This window comes from Megalobrama amblycephala, linkage group LG17 (assembly GCF_018812025.1).
Source record: "Megalobrama amblycephala isolate DHTTF-2021 linkage group LG17, ASM1881202v1, whole genome shotgun sequence".
Classification (NCBI taxonomy): domain Eukaryota; kingdom Metazoa; phylum Chordata; class Actinopteri; order Cypriniformes; family Xenocyprididae; genus Megalobrama; species Megalobrama amblycephala.
In genome coordinates this window covers 34501299-34528001 of record NC_063060.1, presented here as the reverse complement: position 1 = coordinate 34528001, position 26703 = coordinate 34501299, and the positions used below count along the sequence as shown (strand labels likewise).

At 36.4% G+C, this 26703-nt stretch overlaps 1 protein-coding gene across 1 annotated transcript; it reads right to left on the bottom strand.

Annotated features, from left to right (window-relative positions):
- Position 1: 1 nt before the first annotated feature.
- kcnb2a (potassium voltage-gated channel subfamily B member 2a) lies at positions 2–22718 on the bottom strand. The gene is made up of 3 exons (XM_048162996.1): positions 22108–22718; positions 19502–20168; positions 2–3943 (listed from the first exon to the last, which is right to left on the bottom strand). The coding sequence occupies exons 2-3, from the start codon at positions 20075–20077 to the stop codon at positions 2018–2020; spliced, it is 2502 nt and encodes an 833-aa protein (XP_048018953.1). The 5' UTR covers positions 20078–20168; positions 22108–22718; the 3' UTR covers positions 2–2017.
- Between the last annotated feature and the right edge of the window lie 3985 nt (positions 22719–26703).

Genomic DNA, 26703 nt, shown 5'->3' with positions numbered 1-26703 from the left:
CACTGGTTTGGAGATTTATTTCTTGGCATCCCTTTATTGTGACGCTTTAGTCTGCTCATTATATACTGTAAAAGCATGTATCTGAGTTCTCAAATGCATCAGAAATATGCTACAGCCATGTCCTTTCATCACATCTAATGAAGCTTCCCACTATTAAACCACTTAAAAGATGAGGTTGAAGGTCTACCGATGTTTTAACTTTAAAGAACACGCTCATTGTGTCCTGTACAAACATTTATTTGTTTAATGGTTGTTCTAGGTATCTGGAACAATGCAGTCACTATTTCAAAGAAAAGATGTACAACTATAAACATCACATTGATACACAAACTAGGATCCAAACTTAATGGAGAAAAAAAAAAAAGTTTGATATATGCAGAAAAGAAAGTCTGTTTTGGAATGTACATACAATAGTCAACGTATTAAAGATAAATCTGCTCAATTCTTGTGCAAGTACATGATCGTGCAGCGCTTCTGTCCAGTGTTTTGTTCCTTCACCTTATTGTTCCTTTTGAATTGACATCAGCAAAAAAAGGAATTTTCACATACAGAAAGATTAGGGCTTTAAAGATTACATAAAAAAAACCTGAGAACTTAATTGTATTTGCATATTTTACTCTATAAAAAGTAGGACTTTCTGTACAGACTTGTCTGAACCAAACCATAGATCTTAACGCCTTCTCATAAATTACTGTTTATGAAAAGGCACCGATTTGAATACTTAAAGCAGGATTTGTGTTCCTGCCTATTTTGTTTTAAAAATCACTTGAGTACAATTAACATCACACAACTTGTGTACCTGTGTTTTTACACTAAATGGATGTAGCTGATAATGCCTTGAATGTACAGTTAATATACAAATCATACACTCACTCGAGGTTCTACTTTAAGCTGTTGACATCCATTCACCTCTTTGTTACCTGGGCAACTGTATTGCACGTCAGGAAGAGGAATGTTCAAATAACATTGTTCAAATATACAATATTCCCATCCAGTCAAGCTGACATCTCATACAAATAAAGTGCCATTTCCTTCATCCAGCAGAGGGCATAGTTGATTTACTATGGCCATCATAGTTTTCCCTCAAATGATTCTGAATTGAAGGCAACTTTAAAAACAACGATCTTTCCATACAGATTCACTGACGTGGAGATTTCCCAACAGCAGTAAACATGCTAAACTATTTATTCAAAGAATTAATGTATTTCTAGGTAGGCTATGGCTCAACTATAAAGTGATGCAAATGGAAACTTGCGTTTTACTGAAACAGACATGCTCATATAGATATCAGAAAATTTAGTACTGACGCGTTTTATTTTTGTTAAGAGTAAGTTTTTCTTTGTATTACTTGCTCAAAGGGACAGTTAAAGAAAAATGGAATTTGATTTGATCCACGTTTGCAGAGAGAACTGAAAACTGTGTTGCTTCATATATGACCATTGAGGAATAATATCACTCAGCAAGAAAACATCAAATGAAGGCATATTTTGGTCAAAAATATTCGTTCAAGTCAAATGCTGACTGCCAATTTACACTGGTAGCACTTTGGTCAGAACTATTAAACAAACCCAACACAAATGTTACAGTGGTTAGTCTTTAAAAAATAGGTATGCTTACAACATCTGCTCTGGGCTGTAAATCTACAATGAAGAATTTGTGGTATCTTATCACAGTTGCCTGAATCAGTCTATGATTCAAAAGATATATAATTCAGCTAACTAATCCTTCACATGGAGGGTCATACTGTTAGAAAATAATAATGTTATAATAATAAGATTATGTTTTGTTCTTTAATGTCCTCCCTCTGAATGAATATCACTAAGCTCTTGAAGTTGAGTGTAGACCTTGTCTCTCAGGATCATAAAGTCAATCTCTGCGGCTATGCAGTCCAATAGTGTCGAAGAAAGACAAAAGAAAATCCCCTTCACTACATCAGTTACTCTTTCTGTCCACATTCTTGGATGCATTCGTTCTGTGAACACGTTGCACAGATAACATGTTAATGCAGCTCAGCACATCACATGCTAGTTTCACACGGTGGTGAGCGACCTCCCTCCCCTGAAGATTTCAGGATATCAGGGGAAAGGAGGTGGTTGTCCACCTTCTGTCCACTTTGAATGCTGTCTTCTGCTCCAACGGCACCAACCGTTGCAGAAGCACAGTTTTGTGCACTTTTAGGGGACGTGGGTGAAACAGCAGCTCTGTCGACGTGGTTTCTCCCTCTTTGGCTTTCAGAAGACGACAAGCTGAACCCTGGAGAGCTTGTGGCTCCATCCCCTTCGAAGCCTTTCCCTGGGGACCTGGGACTCTGTCGAGGAGAACTCACCAGCAGTAATGGGTCAGATACCGGTAGCTTTGGTGTCAGTGTGGCCGCGTCATCCGTCACGACTAAGTGCAAACTGGAAGCCCCCTCGTCTGCAGATTCGGTGAAGTTCACTTTGAGTCCCTTGACTTTGACTTGGTTTCCTCGTGGAGGGCTCCTCACGTTTTCACCGCTCGGATCGAAGCTTTGGTTCTCCTCACCCTGCGACATGGTGCTGTTGTCTGACTTGCACTGAACAAACTCGTAGAGGCCTTCTTTAATGATTGTGGCCTGCTTGGCTTTCTCAGGTGCTCGTTTCTCCAGGGAGGTGATCTGGCTGAGGTCGAGTGGCGGAGGAGCGCGGGGATGTCTTGTCTGCGCACCTGCATAATTGGGCAGGAGCGCGCTTCTTTCGACTTCACTGATGTCTGTGGCACAGCTGGCGAAACTGTCCACGCTGGACAGGCTTCTGATCTCAGTGATGGGTCTCTCTTTGATCCGTGGTTCACACTGCACTACCTTCATCTCCATCTCTTCATCTCTACCAACAGTGCTCACTTTTAAAGCCGAAGGTCCGCTGCTGCTCATGGATGAGGCGGCCGTCATCTGGTTGTACATTTGCTCAAGGGATTTTGCGTTCAGTCTCTGAGGGCTTGAAGTACGTTTGAGTAACCGATCTGGAGAGGCCAACTGGCCTATTTCTTGATATTTTGCATCATGGCCTTTGTAACCCAAGTCAGAGTTTGGGTTCTTCTGATAGTTCCATCGACTGGGTGAAAGATGATTGTCTGAGCCCTTCTCCTCATTCTTTTCGATCACAACGTCCAGTAGTTCCATATTGCGAGCGAAGGCATCTTTCAGGTTCATGGAAACGATGCTCCCGTTCCTCTTGGCCCTCTCAAGTGCTTCTCTTCGCTTGATAGCCTTCTCTTGTCGCTTCTGTTCTTTGTAGAACTCAGAGAAGTTGTTCACAATAATAGGAATGGGCAGAGCAATTACTAAGACACCGGCGATACAACAGAGGCCACCCACTATTTTGCCCAGGAGGGTTTGTGGATAGATATCCCCATAACCCACTGTTGTCATGGTAATTGTTGCCCACCAGAATGAAGCGGGAATACTGGTGAATTTCGTAGCATCTTCATCTTTTTCAGCAAAGAACACCAGACTTGAGAAGATCATGATGCCCATGGCTAAAAACAATATCAACAGTCCGAGTTCATTATAGCTTCTTCTCAGAGTGAACCCAAGAGACTGAAGACCAGTCGAGTGTCTCGCAAGTTTCAGAATTCTCAGGATTCTCATGATCCGGAAGATCTGAACTACCCTGCGCACATTCTGGAACTGGAGGACACTCTTGTTGGATTCTGTGAGGAATATTGTGACATAATAAGGGAGGATTGCCAACAGATCAATGACATTCAGAGGCCCTTTGAAGAACTTCCACTTGTTTGGAGAAGACAAAAACCGGAGAATGTACTCCATAGTGAACCAGGCGATGCAAATGGCTTCAACGTGGGCCAGGTTTGGGTTGTCATTGGACTGTCCGAATTCATCAATGACTTGTAATTCAGGCAGGGTGTTCAGTGACAGTGCAATGGTTGAGAGGATGATGAAGAGAATTGATATTATGGCCAGAATCTGCAAAAAAAACAAACAAACAAAAAAAAAACAGAGAGCATTTAGTGATGTGAAATGAAACTTTCACATTAACACATATATACAGAAATACTAATTCAATATAATACAACGATATATTCAGACATTTTATTTATTTATTTTGACATTTTATTTATTTAATTAAAGCTAAGAATGAGTGACGTTTCTTAAAGGTGCCATAGAACGTCTTTTTAAAAGATGTAATATAAGTCTAAGGTGTCCCCTGAATGTGTCTGTGAAGTTTCAGCTCAAAATACCCCATAGATTTTTTTTTAATTAATTTTTTTAACTGCCTATTTTGGGACATCATTAAATATGAGCCGATTTAGGCTGCGGCCCCTTTAAATGCTCACGCTCCCCGCCCACGGAGCTTGTGCTTGCCTTAAACAGTGCATAAATAAAGTTCACACAGCTAATATAACCCTCAAAATGTCATGCAACATATCTAATCGCGTAAGTATGGTATTTATTTGGATGTTTACATTTGATTCTGAATGAGTTTGATGGTGCTCCGTGGCTAAAGCTAACATTACACACTGTTGGAGAGATTTATAAAGAATGAAGTTGTGTTTATGAATTATACAGACTGCAAGTGTTTAAAAATGAAAATAGCGACGGCTCTCTTGTCTCCGTGAATACAGTAATAAACGATGGTAACTTTAACCACATTTAACAGTACATTAGCAACATGCTAACGAAACATTTAGAAAGACAGTTTACAAATATCACTAAAAATATCATGATATCATGGATCATGTCAGTTATTATCGCTCCATCTGCCATTTTTCCCTATTGTCCTTGCTTGCTTACCTAGTCTGTTGATTCAGCTGTGCACAGATTCAGACGTTAATACTGGCTGCCCTTGTCTAATGCTTGAACATGGGCTGGCATATGCAAATATTGGGGGCGTACATATTAATGTTACGTAACAGTCGGTGTTTTGTTGAGATTTGCCTGTTCGTCGGAGGTCTTTTAAACAAATGAGATTTATATAAGAAGGAGGAAACAATGGTGTTTGAGACTCACTGTATGTACTTAACTCTTGTTATTTAACTATGCCAAGATAAATTCAATTTTTAATTCTAGGGCACCTTTAAATTTCATAATAATGCAAAAGCTAATGGGACTGATTGGAAACAGAAATGAGAGAGTGAAAGAAACTATGCCCTCATCCTTATTAGGATAATGTGATCTGCATTGCCTGTTCTCTCATTCTCCTGCTGCACATTTCACAAATGGCTTTGACAAGCACTTATTGATCAGCTACTTTGTTAGAATATGGAGATTGTCCCGTGAGGTTATCTAAATCATGTTGCAAGGTAATCAAATAACCCTGATCAGAGTTTCTTGTCTGGCTATTATATTGCATTTCATCAGATCAATTTCCCTGTTTGCTGCATTAAAGGTAGAGAAAACATCACATTCTTAAAAAAAATTAAATAAAAAAAAAATGAATGCAAAACTTTTCACACGTGTATGACAATGTCAGCCTGTGAACATTGTTCAAGTAGGCATTAATTATTGCAGGTTTGCGTAATATTCTGAGTGAGATGAGTAAATGCGTTCTCACTTTTAGTCTAGAACTACAATAACATCATGTTTACACAGCGCACACAACGCCTCTGCACCTTACTTACGATTTCTCTCAACATGACAGAAGAGGTGTCACTCAATAAATTTGGAAAACAAAGTAACTTGCATTACTTGTTTGAAAAAGTAACTCAGATATTTTGTTGTAAATTTAAAAGTAATCCATTACTTTACTAGTTATGTGGAAAAGTAATTTGTACGAAATAGCCACCTCCTAAAATACATACGAATTGGTAGTGAGATAGCGTTGCAACTTCATTATTTCTATCTATTGTGAAAAAACAAAACAAAAACCAGACTTAAAATTGTTGTATGAATTTTAGGCCTCTTCAAAAGACTTAAATGATACGAAATGGATTTTTTTATGATGCCATCAGCTTCAGGTTACAATACTCGTTTACTTTGACTTACTTTTTGAGTTTGCTATTTTGAAATTAAACTGTAGGTTATTAGGGGAACCTTTAAATTATTGTACTGCCATTGTGCCCTTATAAATTATAATCTCATCCACAAAGATATAACAAACAATGATACACTACAAAAGACACTGAGCAATAAATTGAGGAACTGTTACTCCTTCACTGGAACTGCATTAAGAGGGGATTAATAATGATCCTGGGTGGAGAATAAAACGGCTGACCTTGACAGTGTCCTGCTATTGTGGATGCCACACATACCCTTATGAAAGAGATATAATAACACACTTTTACATATTCAGCACATTTTATCCACTTCTTCACGATATTACACCAGAATTGTGTTTGACGCATATAAAAGTCATTAAAATTGTTCAAATCTCTTAAAAATACATGATCCACAGAGGAATGGATGATTTAGCTAATTTCACACGATCAGTACCATGACGCAATTTGCCAGCCCTCTATCATCCTTTACTAGAGTGCTTAATATTACAATGTTTAAGGAAGACTAAAGAGATTACAGGTTGATTCTTCCCTTGTGGGGGGAGGGGAAAGACTGAGTAACAGCTCCTAACCTTTCTATATCCTTACTATAGATAGAAACTCAATCCTATTACAATTATCCTGAAATGTCCTCCCACACAGATGACAATGTGAACACCTTTCACAAGGTTCATACAGTTCTCAAACAAGAGTGAAATATGTCACAATGTTCTGATTGCAATCATACCATTACATTACAATGAACGCACTTTCAGTATGAGAAGGTTAATTCAAAAGTCTCGTTGAGGGCTTAAATAATGCACTGAATAGTTAACCATCAATGGATCTGTCAACTCTGCAAGTAAAACCAAAAAATGGCACTGAAACTATTTCTACACTTGTTACACCAATGCCATTTGTGTAGTAAAAGAGAGTGCTTTGTTGTCATTGATTACCCAAGTATTGAATGTTGCTAGAGTATGTTAAACAACTGGTGAGGCAGGCTAAACAAATGTCGGGGTCAATGGGTAGGCACAAATAAAAGCATATGCTTGTTTGTAGAGGTGTTTTACATTGTGTAATGCAGACTCTGAATAGACCCTAGAGAGGCTGTAATTGCCATCGCTTGACGCAGGGATTGTCCCTGCCAGGTAGGGTTGAGTAGCGTCTGGCTGTGACCAAGAGACCTAAAGTCCAGTCAGAGGTTGGTGCACCCACGAAGATGAGTGTAAAAAAGAGCTGATTTTAATCCCTGGAGAGAGGGTAATTGAGGTAATGTTATATTCCATCCAAATGAGATCCAGGTCAGTTGATTTTTTAGTTATAATGCAATTCCAAAATGTCATTCTGAAAATAAAAATGAACATGGCAATACTTCTAAATGCCACAGAATCAAAGAACCCACTTCGTCCATTAAGGAAGCCATGAAACAAACATAAACAAAAGTTTTTGTGACATCAGCAAGGTAGTACCCTTTCTCTAAGACAGAGTTATATTAGGGTTAGGTGACTTGAAGGATCTCTTGGTGCTTCCTGTGCTTCCCTATACGCATAAGCCCTGGCCTAAAGCCAGAAATCTCCCTGTGTTGAGATCACTGCCCATGTAATCACGTTTATACAGATCCACAGATGAGGACAGTTAACTAATCCTCCTGCCTTTCTCCTTCAGTACTTATCGCTCCTGTATCTCGTGTTGAGAACAAATACATGTGTCAGCAGAGGCATTAAACTGAGACCTGTATGACGTGCCTTGATGTAAATGTTTTTTCCCCCCAGAACCTCAGTGAAACTGATTAATGAGCTGACCACAGCAACATATTGGGCTGGGAATTCATGTCCTTCAAACTTAAAGTCACCATAAAGTCAGAATGTTGCTTGGATTTTAGTGTCATTACACTGTTCTGACACTAGCTGATGATTTAAAAGTAGCTCTTTTTGACGGTAGCATGTAGACATTAAGTAATTTTAACAGAAAAAGAATGTAAAAAATATACAATATTGGTTAATTTTAATATTTATTTGGTTAATTGTAAGTTACTTACAAAAATTATAATTTAAAAGACAATACAATGCCGTTTTACTGTAAAGAATTTTTACAGTAAAACATTATTAAAACTACGTAAAATATTGTTAAAATGTAAGTGTGAACCACGAATAATTTATATTCATAATTACCTGTATGAATTTTATTTAAAAAGTTTATTTGTTCATATTTTTGTTATTAACAATATGCATTGACTTTTTATTTTTCCATTTTATGTTTTTAGTCCATGTTTATGACATTATTTCCGTGTTATGTTATTAAACAATTTTTTACAGTGGACTTACATACAGTCCACTGTTTTGACAGATTTTCAGCATGTTCAATTTTTTCAAATAGATGTAGAGTTCAAAATAATTCATAAACTTTTTGGAACAAACTAAAAGCAAAATAATAAAAGCACTAAAAACATGTAATATTTTAAAAGCACTGACATTTTTGAAACTTTTTTTTGTCTGACAACTAATCCTCACATTGGAATTATAAGGTTCTAACTGACATTTTTGTCGTAAGTTGAGTACATTTTAGAAAGTATGGAAAGAGTATGGAATGCAAAAACTTTGAAGTTCAATATCTCAAAACTGCTCAGAAATGATTGCCAAAATTGTACAATTGGATGTTGGAATCAATATTTTTGCTAAATAAACCCGATGCATAACCGACGCTACTTGTACTTGCCAAATAAATAAATATGTGGACAAGAAATATTGCTATATGTTATCATTTCATAAACTTACCGGTATATTATTATACAGCTACTGCTAAGAAAGAAAAATCAATCCATTACAATGTACAAAATAATTGGCAACAAGAAGAAACCTGTAACAATATTACGATAATATTAATGCTCAAGCAATCGCAAACGGTAATGGAAGATGGCGTTGCATTTGTATGAAAGAAGAGAGCAAATCTGCGAGGATTTGCTATGGACAACGGCAAATATTATGAAATATTTAACCACTAGATGGCGCTACTGAGCAGAATCGAGAATTCCAGAAAGCAGTGTAATAAATGAAAATAAATACATAAAACAATACATATTTGTACAGAGCCCCGCACATGACATGCAAGAAAAAAATTTATATTGTGCGCACGATTTACTAATTTGAGCGATCATGTGATTTATAAATTGATGGAACGAAATAGTAAATCGTGCACACATTTAGTAAATCGAGGGAACGAATTAGTAAATCGTGCTCACGTTTTAGCCTACTATTTTTTTCCTGGATGTCATGTCCGGGGCTCCGTATATTTGTCTTTAGTGAGTAATTTTACATCATATTTTAATGTCATTTTATGGAGCCATTGAAATTTTACTTTACAATTTTAGACCGCTAAAAATCAGAAACACAGTGTACATGAGCAGAGCGTATGGTTTTTAAACAATAAATCTAATAAAGGGAGGGAGAAATGGGTCAAGTGAAATGCATTGTAAGGCTGGTTTAGGTCTCTTCGTGTGAGGTTGTGCTGCTTTGGTCCTTGGAACATCTGGCTTTTATGGTGAGCTTGTACAAAAATATCTGGTTGATTTTTCTCATTCAGAATTACTGTCTTGGCACTGAACTGAGGATCTGAAAATAATCACAAATAATAAATAATGTGGAAAAACTGAAGGCAATCTGGCCGAACATGAGGATTTGCCTTTTAATCTCCATGGTGAGGTGGATTTACCTGTATTACAAAAAGTGGAGGATTCACATGCGAATCAAAGACCAGGAAAAAAAATATGAATTTTTCTATTTTTCTAATGAATATTTGGTAAAGCTGACTCATGTTTCAGGCCAGCACCATGGACAGCTCCTTCACTCTACAAACCACTTATCCAGCAAACGCCCTGCGCTTCAGGAATTAGAGTGTTAAATCCATCTTCTTTTATCTGCAAACCTTGGTTGGATGCTCAAATGTCTCAGTAATGTGTTCTCTCACTAACAATTACAACAGGCCAAGCTCTCAGCTCTTCTTTCAGAAACATCCCTGCATAAACAATACTGGCATCTATTGCTTGACAGACCCTTGTTCCTGTTTTCTCTCTGCTGGACTGGTTGAGAAAAACTTTTCTGATATAAGCATTTAAATAAAAATGCTTACTCTTGTCAAACAAATTGAGTATTGAGAAGTGCATTTTGTTATGTAATGCTGTTCAAACTATAAAACTAAACAAAGCGTCCCATTCAGCCAGTCCCAGCTCTTCAGAAGACACCTCTCTTCCTGAGAGGAACTGAAGGTTAAATTATTTCTGGAGAACACTGTTATCATTACAGCCATGAGAGGAAGAAGAAACTCTGTCTGGAAACCCAAGAATGTCTTGATCGATACTGAAGGGTTATTTATAAAGGAATGTCATGGGATCTGTTTGATTGTGTGTTTTTTTATAGGACAGGTTAATTTGGAGCTTAACTCCCACATTTGTCAAGTAGCTTTTGCTGAGTAAGAGACACACTATATCCAGTTCCTCTATAATGCGCAATGTGGCGTCCATGTGCTTGCGAAACTAATGGAGGTTCCAACACGCATGAAAGCAGCTGAGCTGAGCTACAAGATAGTAAGATGACTACTCTGTGTTTGACAGTGTCTTTGCGTGCGCGGGGGTGGGAGGAAGCAGGGGGTCGTGATTATAGTGATTAGTCAATAATGTGACCCTGATGACTGCTTGTGATTTACAGGCTAGCCCTCAGCCTACCACTTACTCGCATGCGAAATATTCAGCCTCACAAGTGGGGTAGGCAGGCAACCTCTACTTAAACACAGTGTACAGCCTGCTATTCAGTCTGTCCAACTGCCACTGTCTATTTTTAACACAATCTAACAAATCTGCCCTCATACCAGATCCACGAGAGTTTGCCCGACATTTGTCCCCCAAAAAAGCATCTCACGGAATGGAAATCACAACTGGGTTCAAGGTGAGGTTGAGCACAGAGGATAAAACTCTAAGTCTTATCCTACAAGACTGGCAGTGCTCCTGCCCGTGGCAGGGTTTTAGCCCTTGTGGGTTGGGAAGGTGAAGCTAATAGCATGTATTTTGTTGTCACAATATATGAATAGCACAATAGATTGCCTAAGAAAGAGCATCATTAGTACAACAGCATAGGATCGGATTTGCTTTTACAAAAAATAATAATAATAATAATAAAAAAACAAAACAAAACAAAAAACTGGCTTTCTGCTTTCAGTACTACACCCTAAATTGTATATAGATATCTGTGTGTGTGTGTGTGTGTGTGTGTGTGTGTGTGTGTGTATTTTTGAGATTTATGAAGACACAAATTTGTATAATGACATGGGTAGTATTACACTGGTATTACGACATAAACATGAAATATGAGGACATTTCATGAGTCCTCAAGTTTAAAATAGCTTTAAAAACATAGTAAACAATGTTTTATTAAAAATGTAAAAATGCAGAATGTTTTCTGTGATGGGTAGGTTTAGGGGCAGGGGTAGTGTAGGGGGATAGAATGTACAGTTTGTACAGTATAAAAACCATTGTGTGTGTGTGTGTATGTGTGTGTAAACTAACACAAGAGTCACATAACAATGAAAAGGAATCCAATTACTTGTTCAGTGACCCAAAGGTCAATATAGACTATAACACGAAGAGACAGGAGGAAATCTGCCATGCCCTAAAATGCATCAAGTCTTCATTACCAATATTTCAATGAAAGAAAATTTTAAAAATTACTGTATTTATCACTGTATTTCTATCAGATAGTTGTTATAATGTTCAGTATTTTAATAACTCCACTTTTTACTTATAGGGCAGATTTATCAACAGCTTGCGCCAGCGCAAACTACTGTCAGGAGACAGTGAAAAATCAGCGATGAAAAGGTATGGACAGTTATTTTTGCAGCTGACCTTGTTGTTTATGAATTTGTAGGAGTTTCATTTTCAGATGCAAAATTTAAGTGAGTAGAGAATTTAAATAAATCATGCAACATGATTTACTAAGGTTTGCACTAGTCAATTTACTAGTATTTGCGCCATTATTTAATGCCAGAACAAAAAAGTATGTCTTAACCCATTTTGCTCTTGGGTTTTGTCTGTGTTCTTTAATCAGTAGATCACCCACATAACTTTCCACTACCATTTGCGTTTTTATGGGATTGCGGTCTCATGCTAATTTGCCTTGTTTAGCACATCTGGCCTGTAGTCTTTATATTCCCATTGACTGTTTTGATATTAATGAATATTCTCAATATTGATCCACCACAGAAAAGTAAATTTTTAGCTATGTCATGTAAAAACATTTTGCTAGTGATACTTTCACAGCTCAAAACTGAGACTGACTGGCAGATTTCCCTTGAGCACCTTTGACTTTGCACATCGCCAAATTCCACAAAGGGAGTTTTGTTTCACCACAGCAGATAATCGTCTTAAATCGTCTTTTCCGAGCGCTTATCAGTGTGCAGCACAAAACTACGCTTCTCGCCTTGTTCATAATTGTATCTGCATTTGAACATCCCTTGGTATGCAGTCTTTTAAGATTAAAAGGTATTAAGGAAAAGCGTTAAAAATGTTACTATTGTAATAAAATTCACGTTTAACCTCAAGATTATGAAATATCCTGAATATGAAAATGTGACAAGGTCATACATGCTAAAAGAATATTAGACGCACTACTGATGGACTCAATGGTTACTCTAGGTCATGCTACATTAGTAATTGGCTTTAACCCTCAATGAACCTTCAATTATAGGATCAGTTCTTGTCTATAACTTGTAGCAGACATCCACTATGTGGGATTTTATCCATCGGAGTGGAATGAAAGGTGGAACTGTAGCTATTTTGTTTGTTCATTACTCAGATTAAAGATAAATCCCTTTAGGTTTCCCAGGCTTAACTACATAATTGTGTGACATTGTGGGGGATGGAAACTCCTCTGAGTCGCAGAGAGGCTAAAGGACTTGTTCCACTGTTCAACACCCACGTTGGGCTGATGTACAGTAGTTTGCTCCCTCTGGGTCACAAGCTCAGCCCTTCCTTTTTTGAAAGCACTGAATTACATAACATGACAATTACTTTCAATTCAGAAAAGTCTATTCTCATCTGAGGATATATCATCTTTGAAGTTCATAGTTTTAACCTACGTCTGAACTCTCACATGGATTTGATAACTGAACTGGAAAAACGTTTTGCTTTTTTTTTTCTAGATTTTTTTCTGGCAAAATCTGTGCACAGTGATAAATATATAGACAGTAAGTTCTGAAAACCCTGTATCTTCAATAGTCTCCATTGTTTTGAAAATAATTGTTTTCAACACCATTATTTCATGTTTGAAATGTAATTAAATTAAGATGAAAGTAGAAATACCACATTAAACATTCTGTCAACTCACAGCACATTATTCACATGAACATAGCTCTGCTCAGTCCATAATAATTGTAAGACGAGATCAATTTACCAACCGCACTCTAAAAGTACATTGAGAAATAACATCTTTACTGAAGTGGATAAAGGGTGAATTGTTTTAAAATGATTAATGCAATCTCACTGTAGTTAACAGGATCTAACAGAATCTTAAAAGAGCACTGCCACTGGACGTAACCTTTACTCATCTTCACATTTACTTTGTCTGTTGACCTCCATGATGGCTAAGAGGGGAATTCACCGGGTATCTTCTTGCACCCAGAGTCTCAGCCAGAACCCAAGCCTCTTTATTTAGTAACAGAACCTCCACAGACAAAGAGCTTTTCCTTTCTTTTTCCCCTTCTCCCCCTTTCCCATCCCTGTGCTTTGTGCAGAGATTTTCCGCTCTATAGCTGAGAGCATAGAGTATCATGTCATGATCAATTACTGTAAATAAACATAAATTATTAACACCACTGACATTTCAGAGGAACAGTGATCTCATCCAAACAATCTGCAGTGAACACCTCTTTACACATTATGGTATCTGATTAGAAGTCTCTCATTATCAAGTATGAATCCTAGCTATGTGACATTCATAATAATGCGATAAAAATGTTAAAAATAACATTTATTGCATTTTACATAGAGATCACATTTATTATATATATATATATATATATATATATATATATATATATATATATATATATATGTGTGTATAATATATAATACATATAATATGTATAATATATAATACATTCTTTGAGCTATCCAACATTCATCAATATATATATATATATATATATATATATATATATATATATATATATATATATATATATATATATTGATGAATGTTGGATAGCTCAAAGAATGTATTATATATTAGTGCTGTCAAATGATTAATTGCCATTAATGGCATCCAAAATAAAAGTCTGTGTTTACATAATATATGTGTGTGTACTGTGTATATTTATTATTTATATATAAATACACACACATGCATGCATATATTTAACAAAAAGATATTGTATTTATATATAATACAAATGATATATTAAATGTAAATATATATATTTATACATGTATACATGTAAATATATACATGCAAGTGTGTGTATTTACATATAAATAATAAATATACACAGTACACACACATGTACACACACATAAACCGTGTATAATTTATTAAACATTATTATGTAAACACAAACTTTTATTTTGGATGCGATTAATCATTTGACAGCACTATATAATCTTGGAGCTATCCAACATTCATATATATATATATATATATATATATATATATATATATATATATATATATATATATATATATATATATATATATATATATATATGTATATATATATATATATACAGTCAAACAAAAATTATTCAGACATTTTTGATATTTTTGATATATATTTACTAGTGGGTGCAGGACGCTACTATATTTTTGGAAGTGAGGATAGCAAAATTAAGTCAACTGTGACATATTATACCCAAAAATTCTTCATACTAATGGACTACCAATATAATTGATAAAACTTTGGAACCCCAAAATTATTTAGACACTTTGACCTTAAGTGTTTTTTGACACAGTATAACTGTATAACTCTTGTCATATTTTATTACCATTTTTTTAAACTATAGTGAATAAACTGTATTAATGAATGAAATGTTCAAGGTGTCTGAATAAAATTTGGTTTGACTGTATATATATATATATAATTAGATATACTATATATATCTTAAATAATTTGAAATAATTAAGATATAAAGAATGAATTTTTATTTAAGCATTTTAGTTATAGTTATGTAAAAGTATCCCTTAGAAGAGAGATGCTCTACGGGATGATTCACTTTCTCTGTGGGACACGTGTAGAGGAACAGACATTTAAATATATATTTCCCTCGCAAAAGTATAAGGCACTTCATTTTGTATTTTCATTAGCAGAAATCTTGTTTAATATTCTGAGAATAAATAGAATGGTTAGACTACCAAATGAAGACATCCTAACAGCTGAAATGAACATGAGAGGAAGACAAATACAACCAAAATCATCTCCTGAAGTATTAATCACCTTCATCCATTGTAGTTATACTATATTTTTATGTTTCTTTGCATTGCTTACTAAAGGGTCAGGATGTTTATGCATGCAACACAAACCAAGGTGATGTGACAGAGCTCTTTAAATTATCTCAGCCTGATCATATGATGAAAAGGGTTAGAGTCCTCTGACCTTTTGAGAGGACACACACCATTCAAGTCCTCTGAAATAAGAAGAATATCAAACTGAAACAAAATGGAAAACCCCAGATACACCAGATACCTCACTCCTCATCCAGCACATTAAACCATAGAGATGTCACAAAGTTTTTGTTCTAAGACAAGAAAATAGCTGGTTTAAGTGGATAAAGTTCATCTTCCTAGGGAATTTTAACAATGTTCAAATGGCATTCTGAAGCAGCGGAAACAATGTGGAAAAGTCAGCGTCCCCTAATGCTCCTAATAACTTCCGTAGGGTGGAAAACTGCCTTCACTAATTGATTAACTGCTCTGGCTAAACACGTGACCACATTACACACTGTAGCCATAAGCCAGACAGAATGCCAGCAGTCTATTTGTAGGAGCAGACTAGGTAAATCACCAAAGGAGATTAAGTCTCCACTGCCTCACAGAGAGCAGTGTGCTGACCACTAAACTAGGTACTGTTAGCTTTATCTTTTCAACCACCTAGCAACTGTCCAGTTGCAAATATATTATCTTTTGTATGATATGATAAAAATAACAATAAAAATGTAACAGCTTACTTATAACAGATTTTATAACAGCTTATTTGCCATAATATAATAGGCTCTGCAAAGCATGCTACTGCTAGGAAGACCATCCCAATTATATATAACTATTTTATAAATAAATTATATATACAATATAAAAATTATATATACAGACAAACCAAAATTTATTCAGACACATTGAACATTTCATTCATTAATACAGTTTATTCACTATAGTTTAAAAAAATGGTAATAAAATATGACAAGATCTCAGAGTTAAACTGTGTCCGAAAAATGAATCTTAATTATGTCGGATAACACTTAAGCAAAACATGGTCAGGTCAAAGTGTCTGAATAATTTTTGGATCCAAATTTTTATCAATTTTAGTGGTAGTCCACTATATGAAGAATTTTTGGCTACAATATGTCACAGTTTACTTTATTTTGATATCCTTACTTACATAAATGAACTATAGTGTCCTGCACCCACTAGTAAAAATATATAAAAAATGTCTGTATTGACTGTATATATATATATACACTGTATAACGGAAATGTACTGAAACTGATCATGCATCAAAGTATCGTATTATTGGCAATATTCTGCCCGCAATATGCTATCAACACGCATTGGGAAATACCTCCTCAGTAACCCACTAGTCATTTCCTGCTCAAAAGGCAGTGTCCAATAACCAAACCACTGAACCCACAGAAGTGAAGGTGGAGGTCAAGGTTTTGAACCATTTGCCATTAATCTCGGAGCTCATGTTTTCCCCAAAACCCAGATCCAAACATGTTAAAATTCAGAGTTGCATTTATAACCAGACAGTAAATTGGGGTTTATTGAAGGGAACTGCTTTGTATTTAATATACTGCTATACATTGTGATGACAAGTCTGCCATACTATCTAAATAGGCTTGTTGCAATCCTGCCAGTTTTTTCACATCTCAACCTCCCTCCAGTGAACACAGCGGTGATATGATAAACTGAACTAAGTTGAAGGTGATTTCGGTCAATACAAAGCTGCTTCTTGCCTGTCAGAGCAGACATTATAGCCGATAGGTATAGGCTGAATGGATGTTGTGTGTTTGTGCTGACTCACTCAAACGATTGACTGGCAACAAATCATAGTGGCAGTGACTCAACCTTCATCTTCCTCTCTAAGAGCAGAACGTGAAACTCCACCTGTCCAGTCTCACTCCCGCATATTATGCTAAAGTAAATCTGTCAGACACAATGAATCAGAGCAAGATGATGTAGCTTGTCCTTTCTGGTCAGGTAACAGTTGTTGACAAATATGCCCTAGCAAACACATGAATGCAGTGTAAATTGATACTTAAGAGTTTACTGAGTCAGCTATAGTGGGAATGTTTATGAGGATTACCATCTGTCCATTATCTCCTCACTTTTTCCAATGTTCCCTTTGTTTCTTTCCATCTGCCTTTACTTTCAGTTACACTGAGTTCAGTAGCAGTTCTGCACCAAATGTTTAACATTAAATGTTTGGAATAAAGGTGTAACATATGGTTTTGTGTGGCATTAAAAAACACAAAAGGTAGTTAAAATATAATCTATAATCAATTTATGTATGATCAATGTATTGAGAATGTAACGCATTACAAGTACCATGAGTTACGTAATCAGATTACTTTTTTCAAGTAACTAGTAAAGTAACGCTTTATTTTTAAGTTTACAACAAAATATCTGAGTTACTTTTTCAAAAAAGTAATACAATTTACTTTGTTTTGCTATTTATTGACTGACACCTCTTCTGTGCCCATGTTGAGAGAAATCGGGTGAAAGTGCAGAGGCGTTGTGTGCGCTGTGTGAACATGATGGACTAAATGTGAGCATGCATTTACTCATCTCAGTATTCCTCAAAATGAATAAAAACAATGAAACGCAAACTCAGAATATTCGCAAACCTGCAAAAATTAAATATGTTAAATAACAAATATACTTTGTGTATTTAATCTCACTTTATTAACCAATGTCTTTGCTGCTGACATTTGATAGTACAATTCAACCATACTAATAAGCAAAATTTGCTTTAGTTAAACATCACATTTGTGTTTCTTTCTTCTTATTATTGCTGTGTGTGAAAGTTTCTTCACCTGCGTCCTATTCTTCTGCAATCCAGAATGGCAGCACAGCTAAGAGGTTTGTTTGAGCTGCACCCTCTACTGTATAGGTGTGAATAGCCTGAGGCTTTTGGTGTGAAAGGGCCATTATTTTTGCCAAAAATAGAACTTTTTTTTGTTATTAAACAAGCAAGGCCAGCTCAAGCGAAAAAAAGTAATGCAAAAGTAACGTAATCCATTACTTTCCATAAAAAGTAACTAAGTAATGCAATTAGTTACTTTTAAGGGAGTAACACAATATTGTAACACATTACTTTTTCCCCAACACTGATTACGATGCAAAATGCAGGTTTTTAGGATTCTAGTAAGTTTTATTAAATGCATTACCTTTTTTCATTTCTTTAAAATGCATTTTATTTACCCCTTGGAAAGTATCTTTTCTCAAGAGCCAAAGGGCAAGAAAAAAAATGCTGTACATTAAAGCATTTCACTAATGGCTCTTCTGACTGCTTTCCCTGTCTGTATTCTGGGAAGTAGGCGATCTGTGTATTGGGACTGGGCAGTGAGTGGAGACAAAGCTCCTGAACAGCTGTGAAAAAGCATTTCAATACTCTCAACAACCTTCTACCGGGACAATATACTAATGTGTAATAAAATATAATTAGTCAAAACGTACTTAAACCCGCAATGAGAGATATTTAAAGCACTATTTTTTTTTATTGTACAGGCTTATTGTTTTAATGAATCATTCTCAATCATTCTTATTTAAGATGTGCACATATTAGTCATCCATGCAGCACTTCCCCACATCAGCAACAGCAACAATCTCAGATGGAAAATGCAGCCAAAATAGTTTCACACACTGACATTCAGTACCATAAATCTTCCCTCTATATACCACAAAAATATGCCTCTTCTTTTGTGGCATAAAAGCCTGGGCTAATATGTCAATCATGACAGCCGAGAAAATGCATATGGGGTGTGTATATTTATAAATTCATCTTTGGGTTTCATATTTCATCATATCACCGCTGGCATCAGTCTCAGAATTTTTCAGCCCAAACTTTACCCTTGAATTGGCCCCTAGTCATTCTAAAACAAATTAATAATTCATTTCAAATTGAATATTTGGATTATCATTCTTTGGTGTTTTTTAAGTGCTAGTTTGTTGATCTAATGTTCTCTCAGATGCCCAGAAAAAAACATCCTAAGTGGAAATATCATAATGTGATCATTTCGTGTGGCTATACTCTGATATTTGGTAGTGTGCACGTGTGGACCATGTGCTTGCCCTACCTTGGCCGCCACAGAAGAGCTCGGTTTCTCCAGCAAATCCCAGAGCTTCTGCCTTTTGTCTGGACAGCAGCCCGTGTCCACCTGATCTCCTTCCTTCTCCCTGAGAGTTTCAGCCTCTCTTCTTAGCTCTTCGTTCATCTGCTCCTTCTTCTGATGGTACCTTGCCTGGCAGCAAGACTCCAGATAGATCTCATCAATGCCCCAGTAGTCAAGCTCCTGGCCAAAAGACAGAGCGCACATCTCTTCCATCATGTGTAGCTTGCCAGTCCGGTAAAAGTTTAAAATGGAGGAAAAGGCACCGGGGTGCCTGTCAAAGAAATACTCATTGTCATTTAGACTGTAGTCGTCGCAGATCTCCATTAAGGTTTCATGGGTGTTGCAGTCTCTGAGTTTCCCCAGACGGGTTCGCGGCAGTCGGTCTAGGGTTCTCCATAGCACCTCATGGACCAGCCCACCCACATTGATCCGGACTCTTCTGGATCTAGCCTTTGTCCGGATAATGTCGATGGGTTCTGGCGGGAGTGAGCCCTGTGGCCGTGAGACCCTCTGAGCCCCAAAGTTTGCCCTCTCAGCCATGACTGCTGCTGTGTAAATGTTATGTTAATTCAGATGTCAGTTAGAAGTATTATGATGAATCCACTTCAGACAAGGCCCTCCATGATTGCACCTGAAAATAAAAGACATTTCAGGAAGTCTTATCATGGAACAAAAAAATTGACTCTAATAATATTTTCAATAATTTACAGGAATATGAATAGGCAAAATAAAAGTGGATTAAATATACAAATAAAACCATTAATACATAAAAAATAAATATTTAATTAAATAATACAACCATTAAAACACACACAAAAAAATCATTTTATGGAATTTAGTGCTTTCAGAACTCCAACACTATAATGACCTTATTTTATGCTCCAAAAAACTAATGAACCAATAAACTTTGCAGGCTAAAACTAGTCTCCAAAAGCACACTGTTTTTAGAAAGGAGAGGATTATGAAAGGAGGAATCTTAACAAGGGCCCTGCTCTTGATTAGTTGCAATATGGTCAACAACATGATTTTTTAAGTTATTATGACTGCTCTGATATGATGAACATGTTATCAACTTCTGAATAAAAAGTTTTACAATATTTGTGGGGTTTACATAAAAAAATGTCTAAGTGGTGTGACTTTCCTAAGACCATAAAAAGAGTAATATAATAAGTACTGAAACTATTTTATTTTCAAATATTATAAATGTTTGAAAAAGTTTTATCCACTAAATCAATGTTCAAGGAGTCAATTTTGTTGTCATGTGACAAGAAAACCTGTGTGTGTGTGTGTGTGTGTGTGTGTGTGTGTGTGTGTGTGTGTGTGTGTGTGTGTGTGTGTGTGTGTGTGTGTGTGTGTCAAGGTCATTAGGTGTTTTTTTAATGGCATATTCTGACATTTTTATGTTTCGGAGTACATTAAGAAAGCTTCTCGATACTCAAAAATTTGTGCTGATGATATTTATTATCTTGAAAATATGCCTATAACTATTATTTTTATGCCACTTAACATTACTATTACACCTATTGACATTTACAGAGTTACTAAATGACTTTTTAAAAAATATATTTCAAAAAATGGACTCAATAATTATTTTTTAATACTCTCGAACATGTAGGCTAAATTCAACATAATGACAATGACAATTGTAACATTTGGATGTCAAGCAGGCTATACTTTTGGCTCTGAGGACAGACGGTAATGCGATTGAGTATTTAAGAATGTCTTGATGATAAATCCCGGTAGGACTATTTAGCGGGCTTCTATTTCCTGCTCTTAAAAGACTTCGTAACAGCCGGCTATTTAAAACTCCCAACCAGAGAGGAAACTATATAGGCCAGCATTTCATAATGCTGCAGCACTGCGATGTATCAAAACTATAATGTCCCGCTGTGTAGTTTGCATTGCGTTAACACCCTCCCACATAGCCTATATCCGCAGCTTTATGTTTTATCCCGACAAGGTTAAGTTTGTGTGCCCTAATATTACCAGCTCATTCCATAAACTTAAATTACAGGGGAAAAATCAACTCAACTACGGTTCACAAGATCCATGGTCAAGAAAGAAACAAAAATACTAACGTGAGGCACATCTGTAGCTAAAAAATAAAGATAATTCTCACAAATTAAATAAACATGTATATAGCACTTGCGTTTTCTCCATATAAACTTCGCATTTCAAGCTGTTCAAGTACAATCAGACTAATCCTTAATCAGGGAAGGTAGAGTCTGTACTTTCCAGTGCACCTGTTTCAGGACAGCTGATTAAACACTATTTAACACAAAGGTTCTTCAATGGTTCTTCTGATCAAGAACCACATTTGCTGTATAAAAAGCTATTGAGACTGTATATTCATGTAAAAACCAACTGCACCAAGCTGCAAAGCCCTTGTCAGGAATCTTTATTTCTAAGAGTGAAGACTAAATAGCCGGGACACGCTGAGAGCAGCAGAACTGTAGTGTTCTGGTATGCCTGTCCGAGGAGTTTACTGTGCCCAATGAAAACAATCTTACGCACAACTATCCAAACGAGCTCCGGTTCTTTTAAAGCGAATAAAAGCAATGAAATCTTACCTTCCCGCCGTTCACCTCTTCTTCCTTCACCTCTACAACCAAAAAGAAGTCAATTAGCCTCTTATTTCCCGCTCCATCTGCTCAAGGGATAGAGGCATCAGTGGTACCCCTGCTGAAAGGGCAGTCGTTCCTCTTCATTCTGTGTGGACTCAACCTCACAAATAACTCGCGCGAATTCAGCAGAAATACGAAGTTTGGGGAAGAAAACCCCGAAACTGTTGATTATTCTCGCCACGAAGCCATGATAGTATGTTTTAAACTGAAAAGCAGCGCGTGTAAGGACTGTCACACTTAGCGCTCAGTGGAGCTTCGACTGAGCAGGAGTGTTCGCCCCGCGCGCTGCATCACAGCCCGGAGGTGAAGCCTAATTGGATTGAGCTGTACATCACCAAGGATAGCAGCAGCATCAGATCCCTCCGTCCCGTACAGGAGTCAGTGTCACTGATCTCTAGCTCTCTGTCGTAGCAAGTTCAAATGAGGTGGGGACATGACACAATGGAACACAATGATCGAAAGGCTTAATATAGAGCATAATAAGGAACGTGATAATTTGCGTGATGATGTTCAAGATTCTCTTATAGAACTTAATCAGGGATAACATAACTGAAAGATTAAAAGATTTAGATCGTGAGGGGCTTATTGTCTCGGATATAACATGCATTCTTTGTGTAGCCTATTGAATATACGTATAGGCTTTAAATACTTGGCTTGGGTTAGTTAACCTAAAAATTACATTTCTGTCATTATTTACTCACCCTCATGACGTTCTAAACCCGTAAGACCTTCGTTCTTCTTTTTCGGAACACAAATTAAGATATTTTTTGATGAAATCCAAGAGTTTGTTTATCCTCAATAGAAAGCAACCACATTCAAGGTCCAGAAAAGTAATATAAACATCATTAAAATAGTCAACGTGGCTACAGTCGTTCAGCTGTAATGTTATGAAGCGACGAGGATACTTTTTTGTGCGAATTTATTTGAAAATAACGACTTTATTCAACAAATCCGTCTCTCCCCTGTCATTCTCTTACGCTATTTTCGTTGCAGCACTTCCAGGTTCTACGTCAAAACGCTGACGCTGTATTGGCTGACGCCTTTTCACGTGAGCAGCACGACGCATATGTGTGCGATGCTGGAGCCAATGAGTCGCCGTTCAGATGTAAACAAGGAAGCGTTCACTGTGTTCACTGTGTTCACTGCGTCAACTGCATACAGGGGAGAGACTTATTTGTTAAATAAAGTTGTTATTTTGTTTTGTTTTTGCACACAAAAAGTATTCTCGTCACTTCATAACATTACATTTAAACCACTGTAGTCACGTTGAATATTTTAACGTTGTTTTTACTACTTTGCTGTACCTTGAATGTGATCATTTCGTTGCGTTTCTATTGAGGATAAAAAACCTATTGGATTTCATCAAAAATATATTAAAGGTGCCCTAGAATAAAAAATTTAATTTATCTTGGCATAGTTAAATAACAAGAGTTCAGTACATGGAAATGACATACAGTGAATTTCAAAGTCCATTGTTTCCTCCTTCTTGTATAAATCTCATTTGTTTAAAAGACCTCAGAAAAATAGGCGAATCTCAACATAACACCGACTGTTACGTAACAGTCGGGATCATTAATATGTACGCCCCCGATATTTGCATATGCCAGCCCATGTTCAAGCATTAGACAAGGGCAGTCAGTAACGTCTGGAGCAGCACAGCTGAATCATCAGACTAGGTAAGCAAGCAAGAACAATAGCGTAAAATGGCAGATGGAGCGATAATAACTGACATGATCCATGATTACATGATATTTTTAGTGATATTTGTAAATTGTCTTTCTAAATGTTTCGTTAGCATGTTGCTAATGTACTGTTAAATGTGGTTAAAGTTACCATCGTTTATTACTGTATTCACAGAGACAAGAGCCGTCATTATTTTCATTTTTAAACACTTGCAGTCTGTATAATTCATAAACACAACTTCATTCTTTATAAATCTCTCTAACAGTGTAGCATTAGCCGTTAGCCACGGAGCACAGCCTCAAATTCATTCAGAATCAAATGTAGACATCCAAATAAATACTATACTCACATGATCCGAAGCATGCATGCAATATGCATGACGAACACTTTGTAAAGATCCATTTGAGGGTTATATTAGCTGTGTAAACTTTGTTTATGCTGTTTAAGGCAAGCGTGAGCTCCGTGGGCGGAGAGCACAAGAATTAAAGGGGCCGCGCAGCATAAATCGGCTCATATTTAATGATGCCCCAAAATAGGCAGTCAAAAAAATTAATTTAAAAAGATCTATGGGGTATTTTGAGCTGAAACTTCACAGACACATTCAGGGGACACCTTAGACTTATATTACATCTTGTAAAAAAACGTTTGATGGCACCTTTAATTTGTGTTCCGAAGATGAACGAAGGTCTTATGGGTTTGGAATGACATGAGGGTGAGTAATTAATGACAAAAATGTCATTTTTGGGTGAACTAACCCTTTTTTAAGAGATAGATAGATAGATAGATAGATAGATAGATAGATAGATAGATAGATAGATAGATAGATAGATAGATAGATTTTAGTATTCAGATATCCAGGCACTTTCACGCAGACTTGAAAACTTTTGAGAACTTAATGACAAACTAATGACATGACAAACTTTAGAGCTTTGCAGCAGATTTTTTTTAAGGTGTTAAACACAAGACTTATAATACGGCCATTATTTGTAATAATAAGACAGTGCTGTATTTTAATTGGCCACTGGATGGAGATATGATCCTTCTTTTTCTCTGCACTTTCTCACACCCCTTCACCCTCCCTCCACTACAATATACTCAAGACTTCCTGTCAGCATTCTTCTAGACAACTTAACCTGAGTAGCACAGTAGTTCCTTTGGGATGTCCATGTCAACAGAGAAACTGTCTCTTTCTCCTCCCTCCTTCTTGTGCTCTCTGATCCTGAACCTATTAAAGCTTCTAATAGAGACAAATTTATTAAAAATACAGAGGATATGATTTTAGACCTGCAAACCAAACACTCCCAGCTGAATGAAGGTTACTTACAAAGTTGAGAAGTCATGCACAGAAAGAAGCAGAGAGTCTTTTGTTTAAATAATATAATTCAAAGTGTGAAATGTTTTTCTCAAGTTAACAACTTTCTTGCAGTTCTGTAAATTTCACACAAAAAGATGCTACAGTAAAGACCTACTTTTCATACTATAGTGAAAACTTATTAATGGTTTAACATCACATGCCATTTTAAAATGCATACATGATTTTGGAAGTAAAAATAATGAATTATCATATAATGTACAGTTCAAATCTATAAAGAAAAAGCAAGTACTCTTACAGTAAATTATTGTTAAAATGAAGTCTTTATTCGTTAAAAATACTGTAAATGCCACCTTATAATTTACAGTGAAATACAGCAAAAGGACATTTCCAGAAGCCTCTGAGTGATTCCATTGCATGGACATTAGGGTGATACATTTTGTGGTTAGATTTAATAGATTATATATATTTTTTTACAGTGATATGAGATTGTTGACCATGTCTTTTTGTTCCTTCTTCTTTCTAAAAGAACAGGCCACTGTCACTAAAAAGGTTATCTTGGTCAGTCTTGTGTCTCACTGGTAACAGTTTATGCTTTCTACACAGTGCCACTGATGCCATTGGAACAAAACCTTCAGGCAGATGGTCACCGTCTGTCTGGTCTGAGAGGTCTCAGTCACTGTACATCAGTGATGCACCAATGGAATAAAATAGATGCAAGGACACCATGATGTCTTGAGTGTTGATTCTGACAAAATGGAGAGATAAACCTATTGTACTTGTAACAATAGAATCAACTGAGGTGGTGACGATTCAAACAAAGCTCTCACAACGCAGAGACTCAATCACAGATTATACAGAGTAACTCAATACCAACTAGTCTCTGAAGAGAGAGAAAGAGCCTTTAATTAGTTAGAGCAAGATGAGTCGGCATGAATATAAATAAATATACAGTGTTATATATACTTGACAGCAATATTAATAATCAAATTTAAATATCATTAAATTATAAGACATCATAAATTATTATGTCAGGATATTGTAGCTTCAGGTTATGGCTTGGGGCTTCCATGTAAAATCCTAGTATGCCAGAAGCGCACACTGTTCCTGTCTGCATCATGCATCCTGCTATTAGGTGCTGGAATGTCTCAGGAGGATCGTCCCTATTGATTTAGAGCTGAGTGCTTGTTCTTGTCCTGCCATGATTAGAGCCTCTGTGCTTTCCACCGGTCCTGCTATTTTAAACCAATTTCCCAAAGTCAGCCATACCAGCTACAGTATCTGGCAGTGGTACATCCCATTGAGAGGTTTGTCTTCCGATGGCACTTCCTAAACCATTCTGAAAATCTGCTGGTGTGTGAGATAGTACCTTCAACACTCGGGGCCATGTGTTTTCTGTTTCAAGAAATATAACATAAATATGCCATTCAATCTTGGAAATTTAATATATTTTTGAAGGAAAGGTTTGTTCTGCACATCCCACAGATGCTCGATTGGATTGAGATCTGGGGAATTTGGAGGCCAAGTCAACACCTCAAACTCGTTGT

Coding starts and splice junctions, on each gene's coding strand:
- kcnb2a (XM_048162996.1), bottom strand. CDS start 20,077: ATGGCTGAGAGGGCAAACTTTGGGGCTCAGAGGGTCTCACGGCCACAG. Junction 3,944..19,501: donor GCTCTTCTGTGGCGGCCAAG/GTAGGGCAAGCA, acceptor TTTTTTTTGCAG/ATTCTGGCCATAATATCAAT.